The sequence below is a fragment of the Salmo trutta genome, chromosome 19 (genome assembly GCF_901001165.1).
Source record: "Salmo trutta chromosome 19, fSalTru1.1, whole genome shotgun sequence".
Taxonomy (NCBI): Eukaryota; Metazoa; Chordata; class Actinopteri; order Salmoniformes; family Salmonidae; genus Salmo; species Salmo trutta.
In genome coordinates this window covers 4,622,694-4,641,387 of record NC_042975.1, presented here as the reverse complement: position 1 = coordinate 4,641,387, position 18,694 = coordinate 4,622,694, and the positions used below count along the sequence as shown (strand labels likewise).

The following is an 18,694-nucleotide window of genomic DNA, read 5'->3' as shown; positions in this document are numbered from 1 at the left end:
AACCCACATACCTGGGTAAATCAGAGTGAACACCTAGCCCGACCTAAAGACAACATCGTAGGTCTTCTTCAAAAACGTATGATCTCATACGTGGCATGTCTGTTCCTCGCTCTCCTGGGGGCGACTCTCATCGTACACAGATTAGGTCTTAATCCCATTACAGCTAATCTGACATTACGGGCAGAAGCAAGGCGATAGTGCGAGTGTGTGAGAGAGCCGTAGGGTGACCTTGGAGTGTGAGACAATGGATGTGCGTGTGTTCAGCTCACACATTTACATCCGAGTGTGTGTGTGCTTTAACTAAATCATTTCTCAAGTGTACTGAGACTTGTGTTTCTGTTGTCCCTGATCAAATAAAGGTAATAAATATAGTACATCATGTGTAGTAGTCCGTCTCACCTCGTTGGACTGCTTCCCACTATAAGACATCTTCTTGATGGCCACCACCTCTGTAGATCGTACATCCCGCGCCTTACACACAGAGAACACAGGTGGAGAATTACAGGTGGGACAGGAGGCCTATTACAGGAGGCCTATTACAGGTGGGACAGGAGGCCTATTACAGGTGGCCAGGAGGACTATTACAGGAGGCCTATTACAGGTGGCCAGGAGGACTATTACAGGAGGCCGATTACAGGTGGCCAGGAGACCTATTACAGGAGGACTATTACAGCACAGCGCCCCGTTTTACCAAGGGCAGCTAGAGATAGACTTGAGCCTGCCCTGATGTATCAATAAAGATGAAGGAGTCTCCTTTGACAGGGCGAGGCCATTAGGGTGCAGAGAGGTGTGTGTGTGTGTGTGTGTGTGTGTGTGTGTGTGTGTGTGTGTGTACATACAAAGTAGACGGCTCCGAAGCTGCCATGTCCTATCTCTCGGAGGTCAGAGAACAGTTTCTCTGGGTCTTCCTTGAAGAACAGCTCTGCTACCTCCGGGTCCTTTAGGCTGCCCGCCCGCACAGAGGAGGGCATGCTGGGTAATGTAGTCTGCTGTCTCCCGGCAGGGCGGGGGCAGGACCAGGGGACTATCTGGGCGTTGGAGCGCAGCTGCGTCTACGCCAGAACAGTCGACGACTCATCTGCTGGAGTGGAGGGGCCGGAGCATGGGCACCTGGAGGGAGAGAGAGAGAGAGAGAGAGAGAGAGCGAGAGAGAGCGAGCGAGAGAGAGCGAGCGCGAGAGAGAGCGAGAGAGAGAGAGAGCGACAATATTGGTGCAAGGGCAATATTTATAAAAACAGAACCATTTTAGCTGGAGAAACCAGAAGCAGAAACATCACATCCTTAGTCAGACAACAATGGGTTCACTCTGTTTACTTAAGAGGTTTCCATTAATGGGTCGGTTACAAACGTCTAAATCAGAAAAGATGTGAACGTTAAACCACAACCCTGGTGGGATGTGAACCCCTGTCTCCTGCTCTGGAAACCAACGCCTTAACCATCACACCAGGAGGAAAACACTGATTTTAAACTGTGACAGTCCATTGTTAGATTCTGAGGTAAACATTGAACATTGTTATACTCATAGTATAGGAACATTAGTTACAAAGGAGACATGAGAGGTGCCATAATGAGGTTTGGGAGGGTCTGAGAGCAGGGAAAACAATCGCATGTGACAGTACTACTGATAAGGGTAGAAACCGTTGAAGGCTCATGTCACTCAGTTCCCTGCTTAGCAAGAATGATGTAATGTTTAGCGATAAGGAGGAGACGCCACCCAAAGTGGGGTCTGAATACCACCACAGGGGAAGCAATGTCGGTGTCTGAATTACAGCTGTAACGACCCTTTGGGAAGAATTAAACTTGGTTAAGCTTCTCTAGAGTCCGTGAGTTATTTACTCTGGAAAATAACAACCTAACGCCATCCACCACGTGGCCCCCAACGCCGTCCACCACGTGGCCCCCAACACCACCAACCACGTGGCCCCCAACACCACCAACCACGTGGCCCCCAACACCATCAACCACGTGGCCCCCCAACACCACCAACCACGTGGCCCCCAACACCACCAACCACGTGGCCCCCCAACACCATCAACCACGTGGCCCCCCAACACCATTAACCACGTGGCCCCCAACACCATTAACCACGTGGCCCCCAACACCATCAACCACGTGGCCCCCCAACGCCACAAAGTATAAACAGCGGACTCATCCAACCAGTATTTCTGGAAAACCTGGGAAAAATGAGTGGAATTATACAACCCAACACCTGGACTACTCTCTATTAAGGTAAATCTTGAATATTTTTACATTTACATTTTAGTCATTTAGCAGACGCTCTTATCCAGAGCGACTTACAGTAGTGAATGCATACATTTCATAAATTATTTCCCCCCCGTACTGGTCCCCCGTGGGAATCGAACCCACAACCCTGGGCGTTGCAAACACCATGCTCTAACCAACTGAGCCACGCGGGACCGGACTGGGCGAGCGGCAACGCTGCACATACATCAGGTGGGTTGATCATTGATTTAGCATCCAGGTTTTACTACGGTCAACTAGGCTATTATCTTAATGAGAGAAAGAGAAGTGGGGTCAGAGTGCAGTGAGGGTGGAGGGGTGTGTTTCACTGAGTGTATTAAAAAGTGGTGTGTGTGTGTCAGCACGTTGGAGATCCTCTGGGACTTAAGCATCAGCCTCTGATGTGCAAATCCCCACAACAACCACACTGTAGTACCACGGTAGAGCGCTCACTACTTTCCTGAAATAGATTTCTGAAAATGAGCCCATTGTGCAGGTTTGAAATGGGCTATTAACTTTATAAACGGTCTCCAACATCAGCGGACGAACAGAGCACAGGGGCCGGCTGCTGTAATGAGCGACCCCCCTCTCACACACTCTCTGTCCTCCCTCGTGTGCCCCTTGTGATTGTATTAACGTTTTTTAAAAAAATGCAACTGTGGAGAGAAAAATAAAATAAAAAATAAAATAAAAAACTTTGGAAGCCAGTTGTCCATATTATAGAGATGAGGTTCTCAGCTTTGTCAACGATCATAATTGAGCTCAAAGTACACCGTTCTACAATCAAGATATCTGCCATGTGTTTGATATACTTTGCGCGTGAAATTGCGTATCGGCCAGTGCGAGTGCACTTGGCCTCATTGCAACAATTTTTTTTTTTTTTTGGGGGGGGGGCGACATTGCATTTACTGTTAGATTACTACATGACTACTAGCAGTAGATGTTGTATTTAGAGTTAGCGATTTAGCTAAATGTGTTTTGAGTTTCCACTTCTTTCCTCAGGTCGTGAATTAGCACCAACTGAATTAGATTTATATAGAACACTAGCGCATCTAAAGATATAGACAAATGAAATATCTATTGAAAAAAAAAAAAAAAAAAAGACAGGAAAATAAACCCAAATAGACTAAATTGTCAACACAAAATTCATAAATCACTGGATTAGGTTGCATATCAAAACATTTAGAAATCATGCATTCCTGCTTGGACTGGATTAGGTAGCCTAGTGGTTAGAGTGTAGGGGGGGGGGGCAGGTAGCCTAGTGGTTAGAGTGTAGGGGGGGGCAGGTAGTCTAGTGGTTAGAGTGTAGGGGGGGCAGGTAGCCTAGTGGTTAGAGTGTAGGGGGGTAGGTAGTCTAGTGGTTAGAGTGTAGGGGGGGCAGGTAGTCTAGTGGTTAGAGTGTAGGGGGGGCAGGTAGTCTAGTGGTTAGAGTGTAGGGGGGGTAGGTAGTCTAGTGGTTAGAGTGTAGGGGGGGTAGGTAGTCTAGTGGTTAGAGTGTAGGGGGGTAGGTAGTCTAGTGGTTAGAGTGTAGGTGGTAGGTAGCCTAGTGGTTAGAGTGTAGGGGGGTAGGTAGCCTAGTGGTTAGAGTGTAGGGGGGGTAGGTAGTCTAGTGGTTAGAGTGTAGGGGAGGCAGGTAGTCTAGTGGTTAGAGTGTAGGAGGGGTAGGTAGTCTAGTGGTTAGAGCGTAGGGGGGGTAGGTAGTCTAGTGGTTAGAGTGTAGGGGGGGTAGTCTAGTGGTTAGAGTGTAGGGGGGGTAGGTAGTCTAGTGGTTAGAGTGTAGGGGGGGCAGGTAGTCTAGTGGTTAGAGTGTAGGGGGGGTAGGTAGTCTAGTGGTTAGAGTGTAGGGGGGGCAGGTAGTCTAGTGGTTAGAGTGTAGGGGGGGTAGGTAGTCTAGTGGTTAGAGTGTAGGGGGGTAGGTAGTCTAGTGGTTAGAGTGTAGTGGGGGCAGGTAGCCTAGTGGTTAGAGTGTAGGGGGGGTAGGTAGTCTAGTGGTTAGAGTGTAGGGGGGGCAGGTAGTCTAGTGGTTAGAGTGTAGGGGGGGTAGGTAGTCTAGTGGTTAGAGTGTAGGGGGGGCAGGTAGCCTAGTGGTCAGAGTGTAGAGGCGGCAGGTAGCCTAGTGGTTAGAGTGTAGAGGCGGCAGGTAGCCTAGTGGTTAGTGTAGGGGGGGGGGGGGGGGGGGGGTAGGTAGTCTAGTGGTTAGAGTGTAGGGGGGGGCAGGTAGTCTAGTGGTTAGAGTGTAGGGGGGGGCAGGTAGTCTAGTGGTTAGAGTGTAGGGGGGAGACTGATCAACAAATACAGGAAGTGTTTGGTTGCAGCTAAAAGGTGGCACAACCAGTTATTGAGTGTTAGGGGGCAATTACTTTTTCACACAGGGACATTGGGTGTTGCATAACTTTGTTAATGAAATAAATTAAATTAGTATGTAAATTGTTGTGTTATTTGTTCACTCAGGTTTCCTTTATCTAATATTAGGTTTTGGTTGAAGATTCTGATGATATTCAGTATCATAAATATGCAAAAGTAAAAAATAAAATTGAAAGGGGGGGGGGGGAAATACTTTCACGGCACTGTAGCTAAATACCAATACAAAAAAAATGGCTTCCAACGTTGTTGTTTTCCAGCTGGCTAGCACGAGGCAGCTCAGTCTGCAGAGCCCTAGGTACATGTTTTTGCTGACATCAGTGCAGTTAATCCTCCTTTCACTAGAGTAACAGTTGGTCCATTAAACAAATATCGTCTTTCTGGTGATCGTACATTAAATGTTCTTTCCTCAAAATGTAAGAAATCAGTTTTGAATATTCTTTGTAGGGCTTTTTTTTTAGTATTATTTTTATAATTTTTTAAAAACATGGCTGAAAGAAAATGTAATGTCTTGCCGGTACAGGACCTCCTGTGTGTGTGTGTGTGTGTGTGTGTGTGTGGTGTGTGTCGCAAAGATACACCTTGCCCAGATCAAGGCAGCTCAGGACTCAACCCCACTTCTTTTCACGGGGGACGACGAGCCGATTCTCTCTGGAGAATGTAGACAGACTGAGAAGTCCTTATTATGAAGTGCTTTGAAAGGCTGGTCATGACACACCTCAACACCCTCATCCCAGACACCCTGGGAGCCACTCCAATTCACATACCACCCCAACAGATCCACAGATGACACAGTCTCAAATTGCACTTCACACTGCCCTCTCCCACCTGGACAAAAGAGGGGAAATGCATGAAGGGAGAATGATGATGTTCATAGACTCAGGGGGGGTCTGTATTAATGCAGAAATCTGCATTTTTCACACAAAAAAAAAAGATAAAAACGCATAAGAAAAATCTTGCTGCATTTTGGAGATGCATATCTGAAATGCTTGTAATTTCTGCTTGGCTTCAGACTAATTTTGTGCTTCAGTTGCATTTTCTGAACTCGGATGAGAAATCTCTTGTTCGACCAACCAAATTCCCGCCTTCTATCAGCAGACAGCGCTACGACTGATTTGTGTAGCTACTTTTCCCTCAGGTAAAATGCGAGATCAACTTCAAGAAAAACCATTAGGAAATGTAGCTGGTTAAAAAAAAAATATATATATATATATATATATATATATATATATATATATATATATATATATATATAAAATATTAGAAATATGATGGGCATGGATCGTTTTTTGTAATCTAATTGACACGGGCCGAAAAAATTGAATTAACTAAAAAAAACACTGGTCACCAGCGGGTATATTTTGCCGGGTAAAAATGTCCAGCCACATTGGTGGGTGGTCACGGTGCCACAGTGTATTTTACTCGCATTTGTGAATGAAAAGTACGATCACATTTATAGTGAAATAACAGCTGCTGTATTTGTTTTCAAAGTATTAACGCCATTGTTGCTTCATTGATGATAAATTAAAGTCACTGAGTGAATGATTTGGTTTTTTTTTAGAAGCGCTGCATACCGGCATTAAAAGTTGGGTCTAATTTACTTGAAACGAAAGTCTACTGAAGAGTCTCTCTCTCTCTAAGTCAAGGGGTCTGAATACTTTCCCAATGCACTGTAGGAATTGAGAGATCAATAAAGTAGGAACGGAGAGTTGGGACCCACCCCTCTTTTTAAAATAAAGGCCATGCGATTGCAATACATTTGTCCATTAACTGCTCGTCAGAATGTTTTTCCCCTCCACTATGGCACTTGTAACTTGAATATATATATCTCGCACAGAACACACAACAAGACGACTACATAAATAGATAAAAACTATTATACTGTGGTCATATTGTTCTCATCGTGACTTGTTTTGTTTGCAAAAAGGAAACGCATGTGGACTGTTCTAGCGCCTCGAACAGAAACATTTCAAGTTGCATATTTTTTGAGGGCGTGGAAGCTAAATGAAATGACTGCAGCGGAAACACCTATTTTAAAAAAAATGTAGAAACCTAATATTGCACAAATGAAATGTAATTTATACAAAATTCAAGGCTTTTGTATCTACATTTATTTAGATGTGCTTCAAAAGTAGCTCCAATTCTCTCTCTGCCTGTCTGTCTGTGTTCCTAGATTTTGTTGTGCATATAATATTATTTGATTTGGTGGGGGCACCAGTGCCACCTAAGGTAACACTGATAGCAGACAGAGTGTTGATGTCTGACTGACACATAAAACGGATCTAATTGTGGCCCTAGTAAACAACAATGCAAGCCCCCAGACATCAAATATAGCAGTCAAATCATTCATGTACAGAATGAACACAAGAGTGAAAAGTCAACCAACCACCAACACAGTAGAAATATACACCACTTCAATATAGGACAGTAGGGCCAGAGAGAGCAGAAACAGCCAATCAACACGGCCGTTCAGGCCTCAATCACCGCAGGCAGTAGACATAATAAATTATCATTTGTGCTTTCTGGAAATATTCACACTCATTGACCTTTTCCATATTTTGTTGTGTTACAGCCTGAATTTAAAAATGGATTACATTTAGATTTCGTGTCACTGGTCTACACACACATTATGTCAAAGTGGAATTATGTTTAGACGTTTATTATCAAATTAATTAAAAATAAAAAGATGAAATGTTTTGATTCAAGTATGCAACTCCTTTGTAAATGGCAAGCCTAAATAAGTTCAGGATGAAACATTTGTTTAACAAGTCACATAAAAAGTTGCATGGACTCACACATTAATAGTGATTAACATGATTTTTGAATGACTACCTCATCTCTGTATCCCACACATACAGATAATTATAAGGTCGAGCAGTGCATTTCAAACACCGATTCAACCACAAAGTCCAGAGGTTTTTCCAAAGCCTCGCAAAAAACAAAAACAAAGCAGACATTAAATATCCCTTTAAGCATGGTGAAGTTCTTAATTACACTTTGGATGGTGTATCAATACACCCAGTCACAACAAAGATACAGGTGTCCTTCCTAACTCAGTTGCCATGGAGGAAGGAAACCGCTCAGAGATTTCACCATGAGGTCACCAATGGTGACTTTAAAACAGTTAAGAGTTTAATGGCTGTGATAGGAGAAAACTGAGGATGGCTCAACAACATTGTAGTTACTCAATAATACTAACCTAAATGACAGAGTGAAAAGGAAGCCTGTACAGAATAAAAATATATTCTAAAACATGCATCCTGTTTGAAAAAAAGGAACTAAAGTAAAAACGACAACAAATGTGGCAATGAAATGAATGTCCTGAAAACAAAGCATTATATTTGGGGCAAATCCAATACACCACTGACACCCACTTCATAGTTTCAAGCATGGTGGTGGCTGCATCATGTTATGGGTATGCTTGTCATCAGCAAGGACTAGGGAGTTTTTTAAGGATGAAAAGAAAAGGAATAGAGCTACGCACAGGCAAAGTCCTAGAGGAAAACCAGGTTCGGTCTGCTTTCCAACAGACACTGGGAGACAAATCCTCCTTTCAGCAGGACAATAACCTAAAACACAGAGCCAAATATACACTGGAGTTACTTACCATGACAACAACGAATGTTCCTGAGTAGCCTAGTTACAGTTTTGACTCAAATCCTCAAACAATTTTATTTTAACTTAATATAATCCATAAATAAAATCTATTTAGTCTCAAATAAATAATGAAACATGCTCACTTTTCTTCAAATAATGCAAAAACACAGTGTGGATAAGAAAGTAAAAGTGCAATATGTGCCATGTAAAAAAGCTAACGTTTAAGTTCCTTGCTCAGAACATGAGAACATATGAAAGCTGGTGGTTCCTTTTAACATGAGTCTTCAATATTCCCAGTTAAGAAGTTTTAGGTTGTAGTTATAGGAATTATGACGCGTCGACTATTTCTCTCTATACCATTTGTATTTCATATACCTTTGACTATTAGATGTTCTAATAGGCACTTTAGTATTGCCAGCCTAATCTCAGGAGTTGATAGGCTTGAAGTCATAAACAGCGCTGTGCTTCAAGCATTGCTAAGAGCTGCTGGCAAACGCAGTAAAGTTTGAATGAATGCTTACGAGCCTGCTGCTGCCTACCACCGCTCAGTCAGACTGCTCTATCAAATATCAAATCATAGACTTAACTATAATAAAAACAGAAATACGAGCCTTTGGTCATTAATATGGTCAAATCTGGAAACTATCATTTCGAAAACAAAATGTTTATTCTTTCAGTGAAATACGGAACCGTTCTGTATTTTATCTAACGGGTGGCATCCCTAAATCTAAATATTGCTGTTACATTGCACAACCTTCAATGTTGTCATAATTATGTACAATTCTGCCAAATTAGTTCGCAACGAGCCAGGCGGCCCAAACTGTTGCATGTACCCTGACTCTGCGTGCAATGAACGCAAGAGAAGTGACACAATTTCCCTAGTTAATATTGCCTGCCAAGATGAATTTCTTTTAACTAAATTCGCAGGTTTAAAAAAGATATATACTTCTGTGTATTGATTTTAAGAAAGGCATTGATGTTGATGGTTAGGTACATTCATGCAAGGATTGTGCTTTTGTTAAATCATCACCTGTTTGGCGAAGTAGGCTGTGATTCGATGATAAATTAACAGGCACCGCATTGATTATATGCAACGCAGGACAAGCTATTTAACCTAGTAATATCATCAACCATGTGTAGTTAACGAGTTATATGAAGATTGTTTTTTTTGTTTTTTATAAGATAAGTTTAATGCTAGCTTGCAACTTAGGTTGGCTCCTCGTGTAACAGGTGGTCAGCCTGCCACGCAGTTTCCTCGTGGAATGCAATGTAAATCGGCCATAATCGCATCCAAAAATGCTGATTACCGATTGTTATGAAAACTTGAAATCGGCCATCCCATAATCGGTCGATGTACAGTACCAGTCAACGTTTGACACATCTACTCATTCAAGGATTTCTTTATTTTTACTATTTTCTACATTGTATAATAATTGTGAAGACATCAAATCTATGAAATAACACATATGGAATCATGTAGTAACCAAAAATGTGTTAAAATATATGTTGATTTGTTTAACACATTTTTGGTAACTACATGATTCCATGTGTTATTTTATAGTTGATGTCTTCACTATTATTCAATACAATGTAGAAAATAAAGAAACCCTGGAATGAGTAGGTGTCCAAACCTTTGACTAATACTGTATGTATGTATGTATGTATGTATGTATGTATGTATGTATGTATGTATGTATGTATGTATGTATGTATGTATGTATGTATGTACACTACCGTTCAAAAGTTTGAGGTCACTTAGAAATGTCCTTGTCTTTGAAAGAAAATCACACTTTTTTTGTCCATTAAAATAACATAAAATTGATCAGAAATACAGTGTAGACATTGTTAATGTTGTAAATGACTATTGTAGCTGGAAACGGCTGATTTTTAATGGAATATCTACATAGGCGTACAGAGGCCCATTATCAGCAACCATCACTTCTGTTCCAATGGCACGTTGTGTTAGCTAATCCAAGTTTATCATTTTAAAAGGCTAATTGATCATTAGAAAACCCTTTTGCAATTATGTTAGCACAGCTGAAAACTGTTATACTGATTAAAGATGCAATAAAACTACACAGAGAGAGCCTGCAAAGTTCTGGGTCTATACCCAAACAGTTCAAACTTCTAATTTAAAAATTAATCTCTCCAGAAATAAGTCTCTCACTGTTGCCGCCTGCTATCGACCCCCCTCCGCCCCCAGCTGAGCCCTGGACACCATATGTGAATTGATCGTTTTGGGACACTAAAGTGCATGGAGAACAAGAGCACCTCCTCCCAGCTGCCCACTGCACTGAGGCTAGGTAACACGGTCACCACCGATAAATCCATGATAATCAAACATTCCAATAAGCATTTCTCAACGGCTGGCCATGCCTTCCTCCTGGCTACTACAACCCCGGACAACAGCTCAGCCCCCCCCCCCCCCCCCCCGCAACCTGTATGCTCTTGTTGGCTGGCCCTCGCTACATATCCGTCGCCAGACCCACTGGCTCCAGGTCATCTACAAGTCTATGCTAGGTAAAGCTCCGCCTTATCTCAGTTCACTGGTCACCATAGCAGCACTCACCCGTAGCACACGTTCCACTGGTCACCCCCAAAGCCAACACCTCATTTGGCTGCCTTTCCTTCCAGTTCTCTGCTGCCAGTGACTGGAACGAATTGCAAAAATCGCTGAAGTTGGAGACTTATTTCCCTCACCAACTTTAAACATCAGCTATCTGAGCAGCTAACCGATCGCTGCAGCTGTACATAGCCCATCTGTAAATTGCCCACCCAATCTACCTACCTCATCCTCATACTGTTTTTATTTACATTTCTGCTCTTTTGCACAACCAGTACCTCTACTTGCACATCATCATCTGCTCATTTATCACTCCAGTGTTGATCTGCTAAATTGTAATTATTTGCTCCTATGGCCTATTTATTGCCTACCTCCTCATGCCTTTTGCACACACTGTATATAGACTTTCTTTTTTTCTACTGTGTCATTGACTTGTTTATTGTGTTATTGGCTTGTTTATTCCATGTGTAACTCTGTGTTGTTGTCTGTGTCACACTGCTTTGCTTTATCTTGGCCAGGTCGCAGTTGTAAATGAGAACTTGTTCTCAACTGGCCTACCTGGTTAAATAAAAGACTTGTTCTCAACTAGCCTACCTGGTTAAATAGAGGTGAAATAAAATAAAAATGTACAACATTAACAATGTCTGCACTGCATTTCTGATCAGTTTTATGTTATTTTAACGGTGGGGGGGAGTACTTTTCTTTCAAAAACAAGGACATTTCTAAGTGACCCCAAACTTTTGAATGGTAGTGTACACAAGCATAAGGTGACAGTCTGAGTAGAGAGAAAAAAAACGTAGGATTTACTCCTCCATACAGTTCACACACACACCTCTCACTATGCTACCACACCATCACATCACCCCCTAACAGGGCGCAGGGAAAAATACAACAATTTACACCATTAAGTCCCTTCAAAGCTGGCATTAATCTACCCCCCAAAAAAACAGTAATCTTCAAGCCAGCTCCTAAAAATAGGCCCCAGCTCTCTCAGGGTGGCTGGGTTAGGCTCGCTGGGTGGGAGGCTGAGAGGGAGGGAGGTTGCATGGGACCTGGGGTGGACTGGCTCTGGCTGGGAGAGAGGGAGGGATGCTGCATGGGGCCTGGCTCTGGCTGGGAGAAAGGGAGGGATGCTGCATGGGGTGGACTGGCTCTGGCTCTGGCTGAGAGAGAGAGAGAGAGAGAGAGAGAGAGAGAGAGAGAAAGAGAGAGAGAGAGAGAGGCTGCATGGGGTGGACTGGCTCTGGCTGGTCGGTTCAATTACTTAAATTCCATGTAGGTATTTATTTTATTTTTTTTGAGCCCTGCGGCACATTGGGCTCACGGAAAAAACAAGCTACGTGGAAGTCAAGTAATTGAACGGACCATCAGTCAATTAGTTAATTAGTTAATTAGTTGGCCCCCTCCACTACAACACGCAGGATCTCTAGAGAGAAATCTTAATAATTCACTTGTGAAATCAAGTCAAGAACTATGTTATACACAATGGATTATGGTCATTGTAGTTAATTACCACGTTATTCCGGTCCCAGTGGGGCCAGTTATTAAACAACTAATTGACTGATGTAGGTTGAATTAGTTCAACGGCCCAACGTGGCATTTCAAATCATTCATAGATCATACGCCATTTAGCAGACGCTTTTATCCAAAGCAAAGTACAGTCATGTGGGCATACATTTTATGTATGAGTGGTCGTGAGAATCAAACCCACTATCCTTGCATTGTTTCATAATGTGTTTGTTTTAAAACATTTAAAATAGCTACTACCCATGTAGCTAAACTCTCACTAGTCTAGTGATGGACGATTCAATCAATCATTGCAGGTGAGGCCTTCTTAGTTTGTTGATAACTAGCTAATACCACTGGCTGTGATATAGCTTACTGTACATTCAAACTCCTAGAAAGCTAAGTGCTTGAAAATACAATGTTGTTTATAAGACGCAATAATATATTGCATCATCATTCCCAACACTCCACATGGATGTGCAGCAGGAAGGACAAAATGGAGAGTTGTTGCCAACTTGCCATTATCTAACAAATAAAAACATAAAATGGCAAAAAACGCTCTAAGTACATTGTGTCACCATTTGAGTAGGCAACACTGGCGAACAGGCAGGACCATGAGAGCTTGTCGAGTCAGAATGTTACGCAATGTCAACACACAGAAATGAGGAATGCGACTCACAAACCAGCCAGCAGCGGCCATGAATGAACACAAGCGTACCTGGTCGCCATACCCAGAATAACTACAACCGATCTGTCAAGTTAAATGGCTGTAAACAACCGGCTTGTATTCATTACGTCGATTCTGCAACAAATAAACCGTTTTACTCCCAACATAAATCTCTCGTTTTCGGTTTTTGGACCAATTCGCCTTGGTCCCTCCTCCTTGTCGTTGTTTAGTTTCCGTTGAGGTTGTTTTAAACAGTAAACCGTTTCCGTAGTGAGACGTAATGAACCTGCCGTGTCCCAGTCCGGTGCCGTGATATTGAGCATTGTTGCAGTGGAAACCCCACCAGCTAGTAGCTTGGAGGAGTTACACACTGAGGAAAAACAACAAGGGAGTGTCACAGGAAGAAAAACGACATCGAAAAGGATTAGCTGGCTAGTAGCACATCTGAGGATAGCTTGATACTAATCCATAATGGACTAAAAAACAAACCGACATAATGAACATTACACCTTATAGTCCAAGGACCTTACATGTTCTGTTTACAGGCGAAAACAGCCACATACTCAAATCAATTCTCAATATTATGGTACGGTTGTAGAAACATAAAGCCCTCTTCATTTCACAACAACAATATTTCCACAAATACTAAATATACACTTACTGAAACACTGTTTAACACAACTGCTGCGGACAGTATTTTTCCAGTGTCCTCCCGTTCACACACACAGGTGTTAACTGCAGATACCTGTAGCTAAAGAAAAGGTGACTATCTAGTTGTTTTGTCTACATTTTAAACAAATCTGTCTTGTCAGTTAACCAGGGTAGTTAACGTTAGTTGCCACTTAAAATGTTTACACGTAAAAAAAAAAAAAGACAATTCGCTTCAAGCTTATAACCGTTAGCTAGCTAGCTACGGTTGGTTAGCCATATAGCTAGCTACATACGTTAGTTATCATTCCCCCAAAAATGTACAGTAAAAGGAAATATTATTTATTTTCCGACATCCAGTTAACTTAGCTAACTAGGTAACCATCCACATCATATGGGTCCTAGTTGGCTATATATCCTATCAAATGTAGCAATAGCTCATTAGCTAAATTGGCTAAGCTAAGAAACCCCAGCTAACGTTAGCTAGCCAGATTAAAAACATTTTCCTCACCAACTACTAGAAGTTGATCTGAATCTTTCAGCTGACACTTACCTTATCAGAGGCCAGGTTCAGGTAGAACCGGAGAAAAAGGACCAAAGGCAAGGAAGGACTATGGTACAGAAAGGTCGCAACCAAATGACTCCAGTCTGAAGTACAGATTGGAGTTTGCTTGCTAGCTTTTTTTCTCTCTCTCTCCCTCAGATTGTGCGATGCCCGACTCGTTGTGTGCTGTCAACCGAGAGGAAAAACAAGTGTAGAGAATAACAGGTCAGTCGAGGTCCTGAAAATATGCTAACGATTTCTTCGTAACAAACCAGCCAGACAACGAAGTTCTCTACTCCTCCCAGTCAGTTTCCAAAGATGGCGGCTGTGAGATTTCACCCCCCCCCCCCCCTCCCTCCTCTTTTCTGACAATCACGGGTCAAAATATGTCAAAACATGCAAAACTCCGTTAAAACTTGAAAGGCGACAGACAGCCTTAGTTCCAGCCTGTACGATTAGTGTGCCACTTTGGCCACAAGGTTGTTTCCCTTGAATGGCCTTGTCGCTGTTTCCCCCGGGTGGGTGCTGAAGTTACCGTCCGTTATCCCCCCTGCGAGACATCTAGTCAACCTCCGCAATCTGGATCCCCACCGGTAGGGTGGAGGAGGTGTGGCAAACAGGGAACTCATAGTTGGTTATATGACAGCATAGGCGAAATTGCAGCTGGTGGATGGGGGGGCATACCCCCCCCCCCCCCCCTCATAAGCAATTGCAAAATGTGTAGAAATGTAGGAAATTCGTTTTAACTTTGGGCCCCCCCAAAAAATTGTCCAACTCCTACTTTTTCTACATTTTCAAACATAAATGGGTGTGTGGCTTTGGTGGGTCATCGATGTGTCATCTGGTCATGCACACCTTGACCAATGTAGCTAGTTTGTTAGCTAAGCTAGCTACTTGTAGCTAACCAGTAACTCCTCCAGTATGTGTTGACATCATTTCACAGGATTTTTTTGGGGGGGGGGGGGGGGGGGGCGAAGCTGTAGAGATTGGTAAGAAATGGCACTTCTGTAGCCAAATATCTTATCTCGGCCATTTTGTTTTGTTTTTAATCATTACATGACCTGGTACGATGGTGGATTGATTAGTTATACAGTTTAAAGCCGTTATTTTTTGCCTTTTTCCCCCAAACTCAACCTTTAAAGTAACTGTCCAGTTTTCTAGATTTCTATGAAATATGGTCAATAATTAATTACAATATGAGTAAAATAGTTTTAATTCCACATATTTTGAAGTATGTTGAAAGCAGCTTTTCTGTGTTGGAATGGTGTGGGCGTATACCAGTCATAAAAAATATTCATGGTAGTAGACCGCTGATTGGCCGGCTCCACTTCCTCAGGAGGATAAGGTCATCCTTTATGAGGAAGTAGCAAGCATTTTTTAAAGGGTTTGTTTGAGATATAAGTTTTAGGTGTCCCCCCCCCCCCAACCCTTCTTACTATATATTTCTTTCAACCAATCATCAGTTATTTGTGTCAGTGCCAAGCATGTTGAGTGCCCTTCCCTATAAGCATGATGAAAGTCTGTGGTTAATTTGTTTTCTGTAAAATACATTTTTTTGATCAAACACAATTTTTTTCTCCAAAAGTTTTCTAATCACTTGTAACAGGCTGGTTGTTCGGCTGTTTGAACCATTAAAGGGTGCTCTGCTATTCTTGGGTAGCGGATTGACCTTTGACTCCCTTCATGTCTGAGAGCACACAACGTCTTCTAGGCTTAAATTGAAAATGTAGCAAAAAAGGAGTCGCAATGTATTCCACTACCAACCTCAGCAATTTACCATCCAGGTTGTCGGTACCAGGTGGTTTATCCTTATTTATAGATAACAACAATGTTACTGTTTGTGTCCCCTTTTCTGTATTGCACCTATGTGAGGTCAGGGTGTGTGTGTGTGTGTCCTGAGTCCTCAGTCTTCCTCGGTTTTGCTGAGCTCCTTAGCTGATTACGATCTAAGTCTAACCCTTGCCACAAATAGCCCAAATAACTCACCCGCACCCATTAGTCCTAACTGAGCTTTAGCATTCACCATATATCTGTATGAAGCATGCACTGCTGCAATTATAGCATTGGGTCCCTTTGCAGTGTCCAAGACTGACTAAACCGTTTGACTTCTTTTGTATTCAGTTTGCCACTCACAATGCATCTCCTCTTTGTCATGCCGTAGAGAGGTTCAGACAGTCTCTCTATCTCTCTCACACACACACACACACACACACACACACAGAGACACACACACACACACACACACACACACACAGAGACACACACACACACACACACACACACACACACACACACACACACACACACACACACACACACACACACACACACAGAGACACACACAGAGACACACACACACACATTGCATGAAACAGCTTCACTTACCTAGGTGCTGGCTGGTTCAGGTCTGGTCACCTGACCTCCAGTGATCTCCAGATCTCATATGAGTTTCAATGTGGGCACACCAATATTTCATATAAAGTTTAGTCAATAGAACGGATTTCAAAGTGAACCCCTGAAGTCTCATCCAAAGTGAGATTTCTACTCTACATAAAACATCAGTGAGAGAGAGAGAGTCTGATTCCCAAATAGCACTCTATTCCCTACATACTGTACTACTTTGAATCCCTATGGTCAAAAGTAGTGCACTGTATAGGAAATAAGAGTGCCATTTGGGACAAGACATTTCATACTCAGTGGGTTCAGGTGCTGAATATATGTCTTGTCCCCTATTTATAGTCCAGGCCTCCAGGGCATGCAGTGTGTTTGTTGACTCTATTTATATAACTCACTGTGCAGTCCTTTATTCAACGCCCCAGTCACCTCTCTCTGTGTTCTTAAAGGCCCAATGTAGCCGTTTTTATCGCCATATCAAATCATTTCTGAATGACAATTAAGTACCTCAAAATGGTCAAAAAGATACAAAAATAGCTTCTTAGCAAGAGAAATTTCTCAAGCAACATTAGCTGTTGCAAAAGCAGCAGCTACTCTTTCTGGGGTCCACACAAAACATGAAACATGACATAATACACAAAATATTAAGGTGCATCCTGTTTCCATTGATCATCCGTGAGATGTTTCCACAACTTGATTGGAGTCCTCCTGTGGTAAATTCAATTGTAGGGAAAGGTACCAAAAAAATTCTGCAGCATTGCAGAACACAGTGGCCTCCATCATCTGTGCTTCGACACAATCCTGTCTCGGAACTCTGCGGACAATTCCTTCAACCTCTTGGCTTGGTTTTTGCTCTAACATGCACTTTCAACTGTGGGACCTTATATAGACAGATGTGTTCATTTCCGAATCAATCAATCAATCAATCAATCAATCAATCAATCAGTCAAATGTATTTATAAAGCTCTTTTTACATCAGCCGATGTCACAAAGTGCTGTACAGAAGAAACCCAGCCTAAAACCCCAAACAGCAAGCAATGTAGATGTAGAAGCACGGTGGCTAGGAAAACTCCCTAGAAAGGCCAGAACCTAGGAAGAAACCTAGAGAGGAACCAGGCTGTGAGGGGTGGCCAGTCCTCTTCTGGCTGTGCCGGGTGGAGATTATAACAGAACGTGGCCAAGATGTTCAAACGTTCATAGATGACCAGCAGGGTCAAATAATAATAATCACAGTGGTTGTAGAGGGTGCAGCAGGTCAGCACCTCAGGAGTAAATGTCAGTTGGCTTTTCATAGCCGATCATTCAGAGTTAGAGACAGCAGGTGCGGTAGAGAGAGAGAGTCGAAAACAGCATGTCCGGTGAACAGGTCAGGGTTCCATAGCCGCAGGCAGAACAGTTGAAACTGGAGCAGCAGCACGACCAGGTGGACTGGGGACAGCAAGGAGTCATCAGACCAGGTAGTCCTGAGAAATGGTCCTAGGGCTCAGGTCCTCCGAGAGAAAGGGAGAGAGAATTAGAGGGAGCATCCTTAAATTCACAAAGGACACCGGATAAGACAGGAGAAATACTCCAGATATAACAGACTGACCCTAGCCCCCCGACACATAAACTATTGCAACATAAATACTGGAGGCTGGGACAGGAGGGGTAGGGAGACACTGTGGCCCCGTCCGACAATATCCCTGAACAGGGCCAACCAGGCAGGATATAACCCCACCCACTTTGCCAAAGCACAGCCCCCACACCACTAGAAGGATATCTTCAAGCACCAACTTACTACCCTGAGACAAGGCCGAGTATAGCCCACAAAGATCCCCCCCCACGGCACGAACCCGAGGGAGGCGCCAAACCTGGACAAGAAGATCACGTCAGTGACTCAACCCACTGAAGTGACGCACCCCTCCAAGGAACGAGAGGGAAGAGCACCAGTAAACCAGTGACTCAGCCACAGTAATAGGGTTCGAGGCAGAGAATCCCGGTGGAGAGAGGGAAACAGGCCATGCAGAGACAGCAAGGGTGGTTCGTCATGCCAGTGCCTTTCCGTTTACTTTCATGCCCCTAAATCATGTCCAATCAAATAACTTTACCAAAAGTGGACTCCAATCTAGTTGTAGAAACATCTCAATGGGTGATCAATGGAAACAGGATGCATTTGCAAAAAAAATCTAAAAAC

At 43.0% G+C, this 18,694-nt stretch overlaps 1 protein-coding gene across 1 annotated transcript in view; it reads right to left on the bottom strand.

Moving 5' to 3' along the window:
* Positions 1 to 14,700, bottom strand: part of LOC115153858 (serine/threonine-protein kinase TAO1-B) — a 47,376-nt gene extending 32,676 nt beyond the window's left edge. Inside the window, exons 1-3 of the mRNA XM_029699478.1 lie at positions 14,137 to 14,700; positions 840 to 1,110; positions 400 to 471 (exon numbers count right to left, since the gene is read on the bottom strand). Of these exons, the coding sequence (XP_029555338.1) occupies positions 400 to 471; positions 840 to 971 (204 nt within the window). The 5' untranslated portion in view covers positions 972 to 1,110; positions 14,137 to 14,700. The remainder of the gene's footprint in view (positions 1 to 399; positions 472 to 839; positions 1,111 to 14,136) is intronic.
* Between the last annotated feature and the right edge of the window lie 3,994 nt (positions 14,701 to 18,694).